The 16,443-nt window shown below is 40.3% G+C and overlaps 1 protein-coding gene across 2 annotated transcripts in view; it reads right to left on the reverse strand.

Annotated features, from left to right (window-relative positions):
- Nucleotides 1–16,443, reverse strand: part of EFL1 (elongation factor like GTPase 1) — a 118,109-nt gene that overhangs the window by 23,455 nt on the left and 78,211 nt on the right. For both annotated transcript variants that reach the window (XM_065906463.1, XM_065906464.1), the window contains exons 16-18: nucleotides 12,878–13,009; nucleotides 10,638–10,785; nucleotides 4,483–5,468 (exon numbers count right to left, since the gene is read on the reverse strand). In XM_065906463.1, the coding sequence (XP_065762535.1) occupies nucleotides 4,483–5,468; nucleotides 10,638–10,785; nucleotides 12,878–13,009 (1,266 nt within the window). The remainder of the gene's footprint in view (nucleotides 1–4,482; nucleotides 5,469–10,637; nucleotides 10,786–12,877; nucleotides 13,010–16,443) is intronic.

A 16,443-nucleotide genomic window follows, 5' to 3' on the forward strand; every position in this document is an offset into this window, starting at 1 on the left:
ACTCCCTTTTGGGGGTAATGGGAGTCTGAAAATATCAATCATGAATGATCCCAATGAGAAAAAAAGAAGGAAAAATCCTCCCCACCCAAAATAAAGCTGTCAGGTCACATGCCTGATGTGTCTCTGACTCCTGTTTTAAGAGGACACACACAGGAGATGGGAGAAGAAGAGGAAGATAGCAACTAAGACTGAGGGAGGGGGGTGGGGAGGGCACAGTATGTCCCAGATGGTGAAAACTAGAATAAGGTGAGCTGACCAAAATTACAGTTATAAGCAACAAAAGGGTCTTTTTCATGACTTTCAGAACAAGACACACTTACAACGTGGAGAGGCTAGTGTAATGTTAACAGAAGACAGCAGGATAGCAGAGGCTGGTTCTCCATACCTATGTTAACTCCATTTTCCCCAACAAGGAGACTGGAGAAGAAACCAGAACAAGTAAAACAAACCTCATAGAGGAAATGCTGAAGTTCAAGACAGTTGAGAAGTTGACAAGCAACTTCTTAAACCTTCTTGACCCTTCTCAAACAAGTTCAAGTCTCCAAGACCAGAAATGTATCCTGTGGTCCTAAAGAAATCTGCCCTTTTCAGAACTTATGCATAGCAGGGTAGCTGCCAAACTACACACTAAGTAACAAACTTTTTAAGGATAAAGGCACTGGATTACATAAACCACAGACTAGAAAATCATATGCTAATTTCTTACAAAATTTTAAGAAAACATAAAGATTTGTATATATTTATACAAGCATGAGTTAAATGAAGACATGCACTTTCTAACACAAAGTCGTTATCAATCTAAGCTTATTTCTTCTTCTAACATGGCTAGTTAAGTTGGTAATGAGGGGAATGCTATATACAGAAAGGACCTCAACTTCATCAAAACATCTCATTCACTACTTTTCACTACTTTTTTTTGCATCATGGGGCATGCAGGATCTTAGTTGCCTGACCAGGGATTGAACCTGTACCCCCCTGCAGTGGAAGTGTGGAGTCCTAATCACTGGAGTGCCAGGAAAGTCCCTGATTCAATACCTAGTGACCTTCCTTTCTCACCAGGACACATTAAAAAAAAAAAAAAGAAAAGAAAAGAAAAACGAATCACTGTGTTAAGATTATGGTGTTGAGAATTTTCTTGGCCTTAAAAAACCACCAAATGTCCTTCATTATTATTGTAATGTTTATTACTATTTTACACACACACACAAAATCTAAGAAAAAAATTATATAGACCCAGTTTACTCATATGTAAATACAGGGGTTCTAGTAGGACTATATCACTTCAGTTACTGAAATTTAAATCCAGCTTTTTGAGGACAAAATAAGGACAACAACAACAAAAAATTATTAAAAAAAAGAAGTGAAGTTGATCCTAACTCCTCACAAGTTAATGACAAGATGCAACTGCTGAGACTGTGTTAAAAGAATGCTGTGCCACCCGTGGGAGGTAACAGCGTGTCTGTATTCGGTCCTGGTGAGATAGTATCTTAGGTTGCTTAATTTAAGAGGGAGGCTGACCAAATAAAGTATGTCTAAAGAACAGCAACTGGATTGATGAAAGGATTAAAAAAAAAAAATTCATATCCTGAAAACCAGCTGAAGGACATGGAGAGTTTTCCCCTGGATGTAAAACTAGAAAATAAATGCTCCCCTCAAACATATGAAGTGCTATGCATGTGAGAGGGACCAATGATGGGATGAATGGCAAGACACTGGCAGGAAACAAGATTTTTTGCTCAATATGAGAAAGAAACTGTTTAATTTCATAACTGGCTGTGCGCTACTCATCCACAGAAGTATTCAAACAGAGCACCTGTCAGGGTAGGAGAGATAGGAGGATACTTCTGAAGTCTTCTTCAAGGATCTGAAGGAATCAAGACTAGTTGGTTCTAATTTTACCTTTACCTTTTATATTAAGACAGTTAAGCTGGCTTAAAACTCAACAACAACAAAAAAAACCAAACTAAGATCATGACATCTGGCCCCATCATTTTATGGCAAATAGAAGGGAAGAAACTGGAAACAGTGACAGATTTTCTTTTCTTGGATTCCAAAACCACTGCAGACAAGGACTGCAGCCATGAAATTAAAAGACACTTGCTCCTTGGAAGAAAAGCAATGACAAACCTAGAAAGCATATTAAAAAGCAGAGATATCACTTTGCCAATGAAAGTCCATATAGTCAAAGCTATGGCTTTTCCAGCAGTCATGTATGGATGTGAGAGTTGGACCAGACAGAAGGATGAGTGCCAAAGAATTGATGCTTTTGAAATGTGGTGCTGGAGAAGACTCTTGAGAGTCCCATGGACAGCAAGGAGATCAAACCAGTCAATCCTAAAGGGAATTAACCCTGTATATTCACTGGAAGGACTGGAAGGACTGATGTCGAAGCTCCAAAATTGCGGCCACCTGATGAGAAGTCAACTCCTTGCAAAAGATCCTGATGCTGGGAAGACTGAAGGCGAAAGAAGAGGGCAGCAGAAGATGAGATGGTTAAATAGCATCACCGACTCAATGGACATGAGTTTAAGTAAACTCCAGGAGACAGTGAAGGACAGAGGAGCCTAGTGTGCTGCAGTCCACGGGGACGCAAAGAGCTGGACGTGACTTATCCACTGAACAACAATAACAACAATGGAAATATGAAGAAAATCTGGGAATGGTCTAGACACCTGTGTTCGCTGAACTCATCGATGGATTCCATGAGATATTAACAGGATGCCGTACTCAAAGTAGGCTGAGAAACACTGCGTGTTCCAGGCCATATCGGCAGATCTGACACCTGGAACACACTGACTTTAAGCCATCCAAGGGTAGCTGAATCTTTGTGCCTTTGTTTAGCTCAACTGTTTTTGATATGGTGCTATGTGTGCTCAATTCCTTTAACAGGAACTTTACTGTGTGATGCAAGTCTAAGTTTCTTTTGGGGGGAAAAAAATCCCAACAACTTAGATTTATGCTTTTAGCAATTAATTAGCAAAAGAACCAAACTAAAAGGAAAGCAAAGTAAGCACATACTGACTCAAAGGACCTCAAAGCTAGAGAAAATCCAGCAATTTGGTCCACTTGCTCAACCAGTGCAGGATCCTCCGTCTGCCCTCCTCACTGCAAAGCAGCTCCATGATCTCAGGAGGGTAAGAGAACTACTGGGTGCCAGGCCTGGTTCTGGGGCCCGTATTTGTGTTCTCAAGTTACTTTCCACAACTTCCAATGAGTTATTATCTTCCTTTTTCAGAGGTGAAGAAACTAAGTCTCAATGAAGTCAAATCTTTCAAAAGTCAAAACAGTTACTGAGTCCCAGCCAGGCTCAACGTCTCCTAAAGAGATCCTAAACATTCTTCTCCCAAAGAGAGAAAAATCAGGAGCAGCATTTGGTATAATGTTAGCAGTCGATAAAGTCCTCAAGTCTCCTCAGAAGAGACCCAGAATTCACAGAAGCCCTTTGGGTTAGGGGCACAAGAGTGTTGTCTGACTCTTTGATCCTTGTCACAACTTTGCTTACCAAGATTGATATGGCGATTGATTCCCTTGTGAAAAACTACTGCACAGGTTTGGATGGTAATGTATATGAGCAGTTTAAACCTCATTTACCAGACCTTTCATTACAGAAATGAGTCTTTCTACTTTTGCAGAATAAAATATCCTTAGTTGTCCAACTTCCACTCCCTTGCCCCCAAGATTTTTATTTTACATTTAAGGCCTCTGGCTTTGCAAGATCTTGCTATTGTTTAGTTGCTTAGTCATGTCTGACTCTTTGTGAACCCATGGACTGTAGCCTGCTAGGCTCCTTTGTCCCTGGGATTTTCCAGGCAAGAATACTGGAGTGGGATGCTGTTTCCTTCTCTAGAGCATCTTCCCAGCTCAAGGATCAAACCTGCATCTCCTGCATTAGCAAGAGGATTCTTTATCACTGAGCCACCTGGGAAATCCTATTCTAAGATCTTGTGCCATGTGCTCAGTCACTCAGTTCTGTTTGACTCTTTGTGACCCCAGGGACTATAGCCCACCAGGCTCCTCTGTCCATAGAATTTTCTAGGCAAGAATGATGGAGTTGGCTGCCATTTCCTAGTCCAATGGCTTGGCTTTCCTGTTGGTGAAAGATGCAGGAACCCTACATGGTTGGAGCCCCACACCTTGATAAAAGTGAGAACGCAGCAGCTGTGACAAGGATGGTATCGGCTCCTCTTGGGCCCCTTAATTGCGAGCTACCCTTTCCTTTGGCTTGGGGAGTCTCCAATATCCTCTCCAGGGTCCTTCTTGCCTCACACCATTGTGGCCTACCTCGAGGCACTGAGAGCCTGAGTTTGGGGCTGTGTGCTAATGCATGCAGGGTGGCCCACGGGGAGGTGGCTAAGATCTTAGTTCCTTGAAAAATCAGACAACAATGTAGCTTCTGTGAAAACATATAAAATGAGCTTGCTTACCTAATCTACAAGAGGTCACTACTACTCAGGGCACCTGTCTTTCCCTCTCCTGCCTTACCGAGAACATCGCTGGTGGCCATGATGTCGCATGTGTACATCGCTGCCATCAGTCGCTGCGGCTTCACCTGCAGTGCGTAGCGACAGGCTTCCTTCATGGTGGCTATGAGCTGCCCTGAGAAGGGCCCGTAGCAGTCAGTGAGTGGAGACTCTCCTCTCTGGGAAGCCCTTTTCTCAAACGGCTCAGAGCCATGGTCTTGCAGCTCCTGCTGTTCGTCTCCACATGATCGGGTGTCACCTTCCCCCTGACCCTCCTTCGCCAGATCACCCGGTTCTTGACTCTGTTTATTACTTGCTGTCTGTTCTTCAAACTTACTCAGGTCCCATTTTTCCAGGACGAAACACACACCCATGAGCGGCTCCTCACACATGGGGCCGGAGAGGGTGGCTAGCTGGAAGCCGCTCACAATGCTGTTGCCCAGGTCTCGGTACCGACTGGCTTCTTTTGAAGCTTTGCCATTGAAGCCTGTCCACACTGAATTCTGAAAATCCTCACTTTTATTTACTAGTATGTTGGGCCCACATTTTCTTGGGCCAAATGACCAGATTTGGTCCACTGTGTTCCTCCACTTCCTCCCGGTGAGGTGGTGCTCGAGCTTTCCTTTGAATTCCCAGATTTTCTCTTGGGTCTTCTGATGGATCATCTGAGAATTATTTTTGCCCTCATTTAGAGAGGACGTTAACTGCTCCATAGAACGAATCAGGTCACTGCTTTCTTCTAGAATCTGAGTGACCTCCTCTGGGAGCGGCAGGGCTCGGACACTGAGAGTGGCAAGTTTGTTGGGAGTCGTCATGGTGATGAGCCCATCGGAGTCAACCTGAATTCCTTCAGGGATTTTGCTCTGATCCTCCTTTGTTTGGTGGATGACCGCAACTTTCTGTTGTTTGCCGATTTCTTCATTGACCATGTCGACTTTCGGGGGTTTTGTGATTGTTTCTCTGAATGGAATGATGGGTTCAGATACACTGATTTGAATCTTTGCAAACCTACAAAGTTGAGAGGAATAACACAAGGTTATCATCAAAATGGCATCAGAACGCCCATGGAGCAATATTACATAATGAATATTCTACAAAAATGCAGATATATAAAATTTATTTCACTAGGAAATATTGGTGATTTACATTCTATCAGAATTCAAAAACCACTTTCACTTCACATTGAAAAGACTACCTCTAGTGGGAAGAGACCTTCAGTGAGTTCCTTGCATATACCAGAATCTCACTGCTTTGTTCATTCATTCTCAAAACAAATAAACCATGTATTTAGATAAGACTGTTTTGAGTGGAGAATAAATGTTTTAATAAGATTGACATATTAGTTCTTTAAAATAATATTTGCCAGTTGAAGAATCTGGATAAGGAAAGCTCAATGATGAAAACTTAATAGAGAGAAAAAAAATTTCACAGAACATCAGGATATCCACTCAATTACTGACAGTGTACTTGGCTTTGATGACGCTCATAGTGAGGCCGGCAAGTTCGAGGAGCTTGTGAGCGGCTCTCTCCTAAAGACCTTCTGCAATGATAGGAATGTTCCGTACCTGTACTGTGATTACTGAGCACTTGAAATGCAGCTAGTACAACTAGGGAAATCAAGTTTTATTTTTATTTAATTTTAATTACATTTAAATAGCCACACGTAGCTACTGAACATCTGAAATGTGGCTAGTGTGACTGAGGGACTGAATTTTCAATCTTATTCAACTTTAATATCTGGCCACTGTATTGGATCACAGAAGTCTTGACCCTCAGTGTGGCATCAAGTTTGGAAAGCCCCTTTTCTCACACACCATCAAGTTTAGTTTCACATTGCACTTTCTTTCAGATGAGTTGTAAGTTCACCAAGGGCAGGTTCTGGAAACTGGCATGGTTTTGAGTCTGATGATGATAAAACTAGGCCATCTTTCTTTTTCTCTTATTTTCTGTCTACCTCATTCCCAGGTAATACTAAGGATTTGGTCTGGTCTACCACTGGCAATGTGGATGGATATATGTATAAATGTACATATATATGTACATACATAAGCATATATGTATGTACACATATATACTATGAGATATCTCTGGATCCTGGAATAATGCTTTTTCCCTGGGAAATGTAATTCAATAAGGAAATTAAATACTGAAAGCAAAACGTTTTGAAATGCTTACTTTTTATTCTAGGTTTGTTTTTGCTTTCTACATTTTGTGGGTATAGGGCAGGTATTTGGTTTATCTGATTTTATACTTTTTGATAAATTTGAAAATTCAATAAATGGTTTTCTAAAAATAATGTTACCACAAGTGGTTTAGAAAACAGAACCCAAATAGAATCATAAAATGTGGAAGAAAATTAAAATGTTGTGAAAAAATAATCCCTTTCAAGGAAGATGGTCTTGCCAGTGAGTATGTTTACTTTCAAGGATTAGTTTATTCCAATGCTATATATATTGTTGCAGAATATACAACAAGATGGATATCTACCTGACACTTTATTATTACTCTGACACTTGAACTTGATAAAGGTGGCAGACACAGACAGAACTGTAGTTCAATTTTACCTAAGAACTGGCACTTGTTTTCAAACATTCACATGCTCTGCACTGCCAGGGTTTAAAGACCTTTAGCCTGAGATGTAAAATTTAAGATAAAATAACAACGAAAAAAGATGTATATATACATATATGTCTGTGTGTGTTTTCTTCCCACTAATCCCTTATTATGTACGAGGCACTGTGGTACATGGTTTACATGTGTTACTTAGTAGGTGTATTAGTATCCTCATTTCGTAGAGGAGAAAATGAAGTAAGAAAGATCAAATAATTTCTCCAAAGTCACAGAACAAGTGAGCTGGGTTTCAAGTCTAGGTCCGACCTCAGAATCAATGTGTTTAGCCATTATGCTATCCGGAAAAATCCAATTAAACAGCATATTAAAGGAATAATTCACTACAATACTAAGTAGTTTTTATTATAGGTTATAAAAATTGATTTGTATTAGGACATCTGGTAAAATATCATATTAAAAGTATCTAATAATCTATTCAACTATCTTTACAAATGCTAAATGGCATTCAGTAAAATTTAATATCCATTCCTGTTTTTTTAAAAAGAAAAGCACTTAGAAATCTTAGAAATAGGAAAATGCTTTTAAAATTACCATTTAGGGAAAATAAGTTCATACACTGAGAACACTCAAGAAAACAGATTGCACAGCTACTGAAACTGTGAGAGTGAGTCCATCTATGACACTGTCCAATTTTCCTTCTAGTATAAGGTCCAAAGGGCTAAAAGTCTCATTAGTCCTTCTAATTTTTAAAGTTTCCAAGAATCCTCCCACAGTCATCACTTGTAAGAATAATCAGGATCACTCCGCATCATGGAAAGGTTGTTGTGTGTATATATGGTTGTCATACCTGCAAAGTGCCTCAGAGCTAAAGGTTCTTTAAACCCTGGCAGTGCAGAGCATGTGAATGTTTCAAAACAAGTGCCAGAGGCTCAGACTACATTAGTAATTTCCCGTGGCTTCCTGCCATATCTGAGCATTACTGCCTTGAGAGGTGGATGGTGAGAACTCTGACTGTTTTGCTGGCCAAAAGACCACAGGTAGCCCCCGTGTCTCTGAAACCTGTACTAATGCATTCCTGGACATGTATGTCAATGTCAAAAGGGCTTATATATTAGAAGTCAGGTTCTGTCATATGAGAGGTTAAAAAAAAAACTTTAGAATTTTCTATATGTTCTAAGTATAACCGCAAACTTTTTTAACAGTCATATTGAACAGTACACAAAGCAAAACTCCACTGATCTATGACTTGTCACAAAGTGAACACTCATGTAAACCACTACTCAAGTTAAGAAACATTACCAATCCTCAGAAGGCCCCCTCAAGTGTTCTTCCAACCCCAAGAATGTAACCACTATCTTGATTTTCACTGTAATCCATTTTAAATTATTTTTTATCACTTAAACATATAACCCCTATAGTACATATGTTCAGTTTGGCCTGCTTCTTGGACTTCATGTAAATAGAATCAAACTTATTTTTTTCAGTTGTCTTCTTTTGCTCAACATTATGCTGTGAGATTCATCCATGTCTGCACAGTTAGCTTGAGATTATTCTATAAAATTTCATAATTTTTTTATCCAAGTTTTTTTTCAGCTTTTGCCTATTAAAATTTTTGTTGCTATGAATATTTTTTAAAATTTATTTATTTTTTAATTGAAGAATAATTGCTTTACAATATTGGTTTCATTTCTGCCATACATCAAGCTATGAATATTCTTAACACATCTGTCCACTGTGTGTTACATACAGATAGAATAAAAACGAGAGTGGATTTGCCAAGCTATAGGAAATAACTATCTTCTACCTCAGTAGATAACACCAAGTAATTGCTGACTTAAAGTAGAATTCTAAGTACCAACAAGTATTATTTTTAAAGGCAAGTTAATGACCTGAGAAATGTAAGGTTACTTAACACTGGGTTTTAATTTGGTAGCAAAGAGTGCAAAAAGAAAGAAAATAGTTCAAAAACGCCAAAAAATAACTTTTAAATATTATTAAAAAAATAAAATAAAATAAACCCTCTGAGGGACTTTCCTGGTGGTTCAGTGGTTAAGAATCTACCTGCTAATGCAGGGGACACTGGTTTGATCCCTGGTTGGGAAACTAAAATCCCACATGCCCTGCGGCAACTAAGCCCGTCCGCCACAACTACTGAGCCCAGGCAACCTACAGCCCGTGCTCCGCAACAAGAGAAGCCACTGCAATGAGAAACCCAAGCACCATAACTAGAGAGGAGCCCCCACTCCCACAACTAGAGACAGCCCGAGCACAGCAAAGAAGACCCAGCACAGCCAAAACTAAATATGTAAATAAAATCACACACACACACACACAGAAAGAGAGAGAGAGAGAGATACAGAATATAAACCCCAAGTAGGCGGTGCTGCAGAAGCAGCTCTTCTTATTCTACTGTATCATTAGTAGTAGGAAAGCAGAACTACAACACCACCACCTACTACCACAACTAGTACCACCACCACCAATTTTACTAGGTTGTTTTAAGAATTAAATGAGACATAAAGACTTTAACAGTGACTGATATGTAATATTTAGTAGGTAATTATGTTGATTACTTATAATTATTATTTAACTATAATGATTATGGTTATTAAAGTCCCAGAAAATTGAAAAATAAAAGGAAGGAAGGCCACTAGAGGGCCATTCATCAAAGAAAAATAAATGATCAATAAATACATTAAAAAACGTTTCAGTATTATTACTAAACATAGAAAGTGTATATTAACAATGAACAAACATTTGTCTTCCAGACTGATGAAATTTTAAAAAATTATGATATACAGGGCTGCCAAAAGTTTGGGAAAAGGAACACTTTCAAATACACTTTGCTAGTTACAGTGTAAATTGGTACAGACTTTAAGGATAATATGGATCATAAGCCTAAAAAATATGCCAGCAATATAATATGCCACCTTTTGAGTTAGTAATTGCTAGCAATTAGCAGTTTATCTGAACTAAATAATCAGAACTGTATGTATAGATATCTGTAGATAGTTGAGTATGCATAGAACAGACTAGGGATTTATCAACCCAAATGTAATGGTCATATTATCTCTGCATGGCAACTGAATGATTCTTTTTATTCTTCTGTATTTTCCTAATTGCTATAATAAACATATATTACCTTTGGAATAAAGAGGAAAAACGTAACTCACAAAAAGTTACTTGGGATGCCTATTTTATGACACTTACATATCACTATGATAGAAAAATATGAAGATTTACTGAAGGTTTGTACTGCAGAGATGACATCAATAAGGAAGAAAGTCTATCCTAATTACAGCCTAAGTTCACAAAATATGATTTTGTTTTGTTGTCCTGACATGCTGTGTGTATATATACTTAAAATAAAATACGTATTTATGAAAATATTTTATGACTTACACTAAAAATGCAAAATCATGCAAGTAGAGCAGTGAATACTGTTAGTAAAATTAAATCTATGATCCAATAACACAATAACAATTCATGTTTAAGTTGAGGGCACTTCGTTTTTCTCCAACAACAAACCATAGTGTAAGTTCAAGGGGTTTAGCAAACACTGAAATATCCCATTGATTGGGGGCTCCATCTCAGTCGTCACCTAACCTTTCTTTTAGGTCATCCAGGCAGCGCTGAAGGTGCACTTCCCCTGCTGTGACTAAAACGTGTTCTCCTGTTTCCTGAATTAAAATCTGGACACAAGGATCAGCTTGGTTTAACAGCTTCATTCCTTTGACGAGTTGAGGCATTTCACCTAGGTTAACAAAATGAAATACTGATTACAAGGTAAGGACTAATATAATCTAAAGACAGCATCCATGGGAAAACTCATGACAAATTCTGAAGGGAAAAGCATAATGCGATGAACTTTTACAATAATGGTTTACTCTGTTTTTCCAAATAATATAGCAATGTGAAGAAAACTATCCTCTAATAATTTATCTGTACAGATAGCTAACATGAGACACATGTCACAAACTTATCATCAAGGCTCCCAAAGCTGAGCCATACCACTTCTTCAAACTCTCAGCAGATACAAATTACCATTATTATAGTTGTAAATCACCAAAATATATTAGAAACGTATATACATGTAGAAATGTAACAGAACTCTTTCCATACAGTACCTACAAAACTATAAAATCAGTGTTCTAATTAGTATGAGAAAAATTGAGGTCAGAAAAAAAAAATCACCATCTTCATCAAAATCTGTGTAACTGGTACATGGGACTGTAAAAATTGATATCATGACTTAGTAAAGCCAGTGATGCATGTCTTCCATTGGACTGTGTGTAACTTTGTGAGGTGCATTTTTCAGTAATAACAGTCACTAAAATCAAGCGCTATAATAAATGGAGCCTAGAAACAGATCTGTGCAGCTATCTTACAAAGTGTTATGGTAAGGTTTTAAAAAATAATGAGGCCTCATTGTGGAAGGCAGACTCCAAGATGGCCCCAAGTCACCCTCGTCTTCTGCTAGCCAGACTCCAGCGCAGTCCTCTCCCACAGGGAACCGGGCTGGCCCGTCGGACCAACACAATATTGCAGAACTGGTATGTGACTCCTGAGGCGGATCACAGAAGGCTTCTGCTTTAGTGTCCTGGACTCCTGGTGAAAGCCAGTCACCACTGCACTCCAGGACCACCAAGCAGCTCTGAGGAGAGGTCCCTGTGGAGGAACCCAGGTCCGCAGTGAGCACCGACCTGTGAGGCCCTGTGAGTGAACCACCCTGCAAGTCCAGGCACACCTTCAGATGGCTGTGGCCTGTGGTTACACACAACTACAACTGCATAAGACCCCCTAACTGAACCCTTCCAGAACTCCTGACCGGAAGAATCGCCAAAAATAATAAATGAGTAGTTACTGTTCTCTCAAGTCACCAAATTTTGGGGTAACATGTTAGGCAGTCCTAGGTAACTAACAGAATTATAAACCACAATCACAAATGATTGGGCTGGCCAAAAAGTTCATTCGGGTTTCCCTGTACCATCATACATATCTGTTAAGGGTCTCCGGGAACCTCAGTGGCTAGGATGTGTCTCGCCTGGGGCAGAGACAAGCTTTCTGAAGGCCCGGCTTTGAGGAGAGAGGGGATATACAGATGCAGGGGCAGTGAGGCTACTACACACGCCAACAGAAATCTGTGTTTGTGAACAAATCACATGTTTGCTCTCTGGTTCCCCTAGAGCAGTCTGGAAGACACTTCACTGGCTACCCTTGAACGCTGGGAACAGCGGAGTCACAGGGAACAGTGGGTGAGTGACAATCACAGGAAGTAAAGTACAAGAGTCAGTGAGGACTGGCCAGGCACATAGTAGGAACCGAAGACTAAGTCTTAGTTATTAATACTATAGGGCCTGGTGTATGTGGGTATCACACAGCCAGACAGAAAGGGGCAGAGAGTGCTTTCCAAACACAAAGGGAATGCCCAGTGTCCAGATAATCTAGCACACCCAGAGGGGAGCAGATGTGATTCTGAATCAAGCAGTCTTGTATAAGATTCTAAAGAACCAGTCACATAAAACGTGAGCTTTGCTGAGACATGACCCTGTGCCAGGGTTCTGGGGGATGCAGAGATGACCCTGTTTCTGCCATAAGGAAGAAGATAAAGTCTCCCTGGATGGCAAAGGTGCCTAAAGATGCCAGGTTCCTAAGATACAGGTTAGATTCCCCTGGAAATGGTGGTGGTCTGCACGGCCTTATGGCTGGGTAAGTTACCCCTGTTATATACCTCCATGAAAATTCACAGTCTATACTAAAACAAACCAGGAGAAACCAAGCATTAAATGCATGCATTTAAAAAATGTAATGAACATTAGATGCTTTTAAAAACAAGGTCATCTTACTTGGGTGTTTCGGTTCAATAGCAACCCTCACAATAGGGGTGGCTTCGAAGTTGAGAGGTATGAATGGGGGGCAGGAAGGTGAGGAACACAGTGTGGCTGACTTCAACACGAAGTCCTGAAGGCCTCCAATTCCTGCAGGGAGGAAAAGACCCATGGAGTCAATAAAAGACGACAAATTCTGAATTTATGTTAGAAAAATAATGTCAACCCAGCATATATGTCACAGAGAAAAAACACTTAAGAAATCAGGCTAAAACATACCTACTTTGTCCACAGCAGTGATCCTGTCCAGAGATGTATGTCTAAAGACATCAATTACTTTTTAAATTGGAACTCTTAACATTTTTAAATATGTTAATTTGATTATTAATTTGAAGATGAGTCACTATTGAAATAATCTTTTTTGCCAAATTGACTTGCATGTGGGTAAAAGGAATTTTAGAGACTTTCAGACGAGAGTATCAGCTACCCCCCATCCCATCTGTCTCCTGCCCTGATCCACTTCAGGCTCCCAGCTGGGAGTTGCATAAGCTTCTAGAGCAGGGGTTTCTACCCTCTGGGCTGCATTCTGGTATCTCCTGTCAGATCGGGTGGTGGCATCAGACTAGAAATAAAGTGCAAAATAAACATAATGTATTTGAATCATCCTGAAATCATCCCCACACCCCCAGTCTGTGAAAAAACTGTCTTCCATGACATTGGTCCCTGGTGCCAAAAAGGCTGGGGACTCCTGCTCTAGAGGATACATATTTGTCTTTGAACAGATAGGAACAGAGAGAATGCCTCCAAAAGTGAAATGAAGGGGTCATACTGAACCTCACATCTAGAGTAAGAACAGACAACACTTTAGAACAAATTAAGAAACACATGGGCTTCTCTGATAGCTCAGCTGGTAGAGAATCCACCTGCAATGCGGGAAGATCGGTTGGAGAAGGGATAGGCTACCCACTCCAGTATTCTTGGGCTTCCCTTGTGGCTCAGCTGGTAAAGAATCCACCTGCAATGCAGGAGACCTGGGTTCGACCCCTGGGTTGGGAAGATCCCCTGGAGAAGGGAAAGTCTACCCACTCCAGTATTCTGGCCTGGAGAATGCCATGGACTGCATAGTCTATGGGGTAGCAAAGAGTCAGACACAACTGAACAACTTTCACTTTAAGAAACACACAGAAGGCCCATTTTTGTGCTTTTGGTTTAAGGTAAACACTAAAGAGGGCATGGAAGGAGAGGCCACCTGTTTTAGGAGAAAGTGACACAGGTGAAAGGGGCAGGGCTATGCAAGCAGCATTCTGCTTCTCCATCTCCAGCTTAGAGACAAATATGCAAAGGAAACAACTCCGCTGCTGGCTGACAATGGATGTAAAGGCAGAGGGTGCTGGGGTGTCACACCATGGACCACCCATCCTGGAGGAGGGAACTGAAGCAGAGCTTTCTGACACACGACCCCAGAAGGTGGCAGAGGCCTCTCTGAGTCTGATCACACAGGGTGAAAAGCCCCCTCTAGTTATCACTCTCCCCACTACATTACAGGGTCACTCCAGCTATAGGAACACCTTCTTCACATTGGGCTGGAACATGTCTATCCCATCTCTACACAGTGCTCAGAGTTCCATTCCTCAAAGGTCCACAGAAAACGTGCTTCTTCCACTTTTACCAACTACCCTTTGGGTTTCAGAGGCATCTGTCCGGCCCTTTTAATCCCTTTCTGTCTCACACTAAACCTCATTAGGTCCTTTGACTTTAACTCATGACATGACCGTGAGAACTTTCCTGTGCAGGGGACCCTCTTCAGACTGATGTCTCCAAGGTGCTGCCGGTTCATTTCCTTGGTCAAGGTCTACACTTCTTACTGTTGTGCATCTTGGCCCAGCACACAGAGACATCTATGCCTGGCCACGGCTTCCTGTTAATGTGCCCCACGCAGCATGGCAGACCTGGGTCTGCCCAAGTTTCCATCAAGTCTACTAGAAATAACATCTGCCATGAATACAGGGGGTGAGGACAACCTCACAGTAAATACTCCCCCTCAAACCTCATCCATCCTGCTCTGACCTCTGGTGAGCAGGCACTTCCTTCCTGCTCACATAGCACATGGTTTCAAAGAAACGATAAATGCTGGTCTCTCCTCTGTGTCACCAGGGAAGCAGGCTGCAGATAGTCACTATATTCTGAACACTGTCTCTTTAAAAACTTCTGGTTTACATTTTTGCTGTCCTTGCTACTTAGATATGCCCAGATTTGTGAACATGATTGCAACTCCCCTAAAGACAGAAAAACAGAAAGTCAATACTACAGTATTCCTAGTCAAGATTAAGATTTTAAGGAAAAAATTATGCTCCAATGACAGTCATTGGAGTTATTTGGGTGAATCACAATAAAATGATTTAACAATCACTTTGAGAATTTCTTGTTGCACTATCAGATAATTATTAAGATAGAACTTTATATTTATACAAAATACATTTTAAAACAAGCTTTCTGTTTTAAAAATGATGCCATCAGATACAATTAAAGAAAAAAAAAAATAAGGACTTCCCTGGTGGTCCAGTGGCTAATTCTCTTTGCTCTCATTGCAGGGAGCCAGGGTTCGATCCCTGGTCAGGGAACTAGATCCCACAAGCTGCAACTAAGAATTTGCATGACACAACTAAAGATCGCACATGCCATAACCAAGACCCAGTGCAGCCAAATAAATAAGTAAAAATTGAAAAAAATAAATAAAACAAACCACAATATCCCCATGTAATACCATTCTAATATTGTCACTATATTCACTTGATATACTTCCCTTTTTAGCCCTTCCTCTATTGGCACACATAATTTACACTGTTATAATCCCCATATAGCATCACTGACTCAATGGACATGAATTTGAGCAAACTCCGGGATGCCTGACATGCTGTAGTTCATGGGATCACAAAGAGTCCAACACGACTTAGTGACTCAACAACAACAACAACAACAACAACAACAAAATTTCCATATAATTCTGTGCCTTTTTTTTCCTATTTAAATCATGGGATTTTCACTTCACTTGTTTAAATCACAACTATCATTTAAGGAGGAATGATTCCTTCACATACAGTACATCTGCTCAAGCATTTTTCAACTGGGATCATGGCTGAAGGACACGTTCCCTTCAGGGAATTATTTCAGAATTTCTGGAATAGGAGAAGTGATAGGCCAGAAAAAAAAATATGTAAAATTAGCATTACATGAATTTGTTTCAAGGATTAAAGAGGATGCAAAGTTTTTCCATGCATATTTCTAAAAAAGCATATGATTTAAAGAAAAGAAAGAAAAAACAGGCTGAGCAAACAGCATTTACTAAAGAGCAAGAATTCTAGCTTGTTTTCATACAAACGCCAGTAACTTCTGTCTGACTGTAGATGAAGGATCCAAGTCCTCGCTGGTACCAATTCTTCTCTATAAACAAGGAATATTAGCTATTTTGGGAGAGTGAACTCTAGCTTGGGTTTCCCAGGTGCCGCAGTGGTAAACAATCTGCCTGCCAATGCAGGAGATGCAAGAGACACCAGTTCAATCCCTGGGCTGGGAAGATCCCATGG

This window comes from Muntiacus reevesi, chromosome 15 (assembly GCF_963930625.1).
Source record: "Muntiacus reevesi chromosome 15, mMunRee1.1, whole genome shotgun sequence".
NCBI classification, from domain to species: Eukaryota; Metazoa; Chordata; class Mammalia; order Artiodactyla; family Cervidae; genus Muntiacus; species Muntiacus reevesi.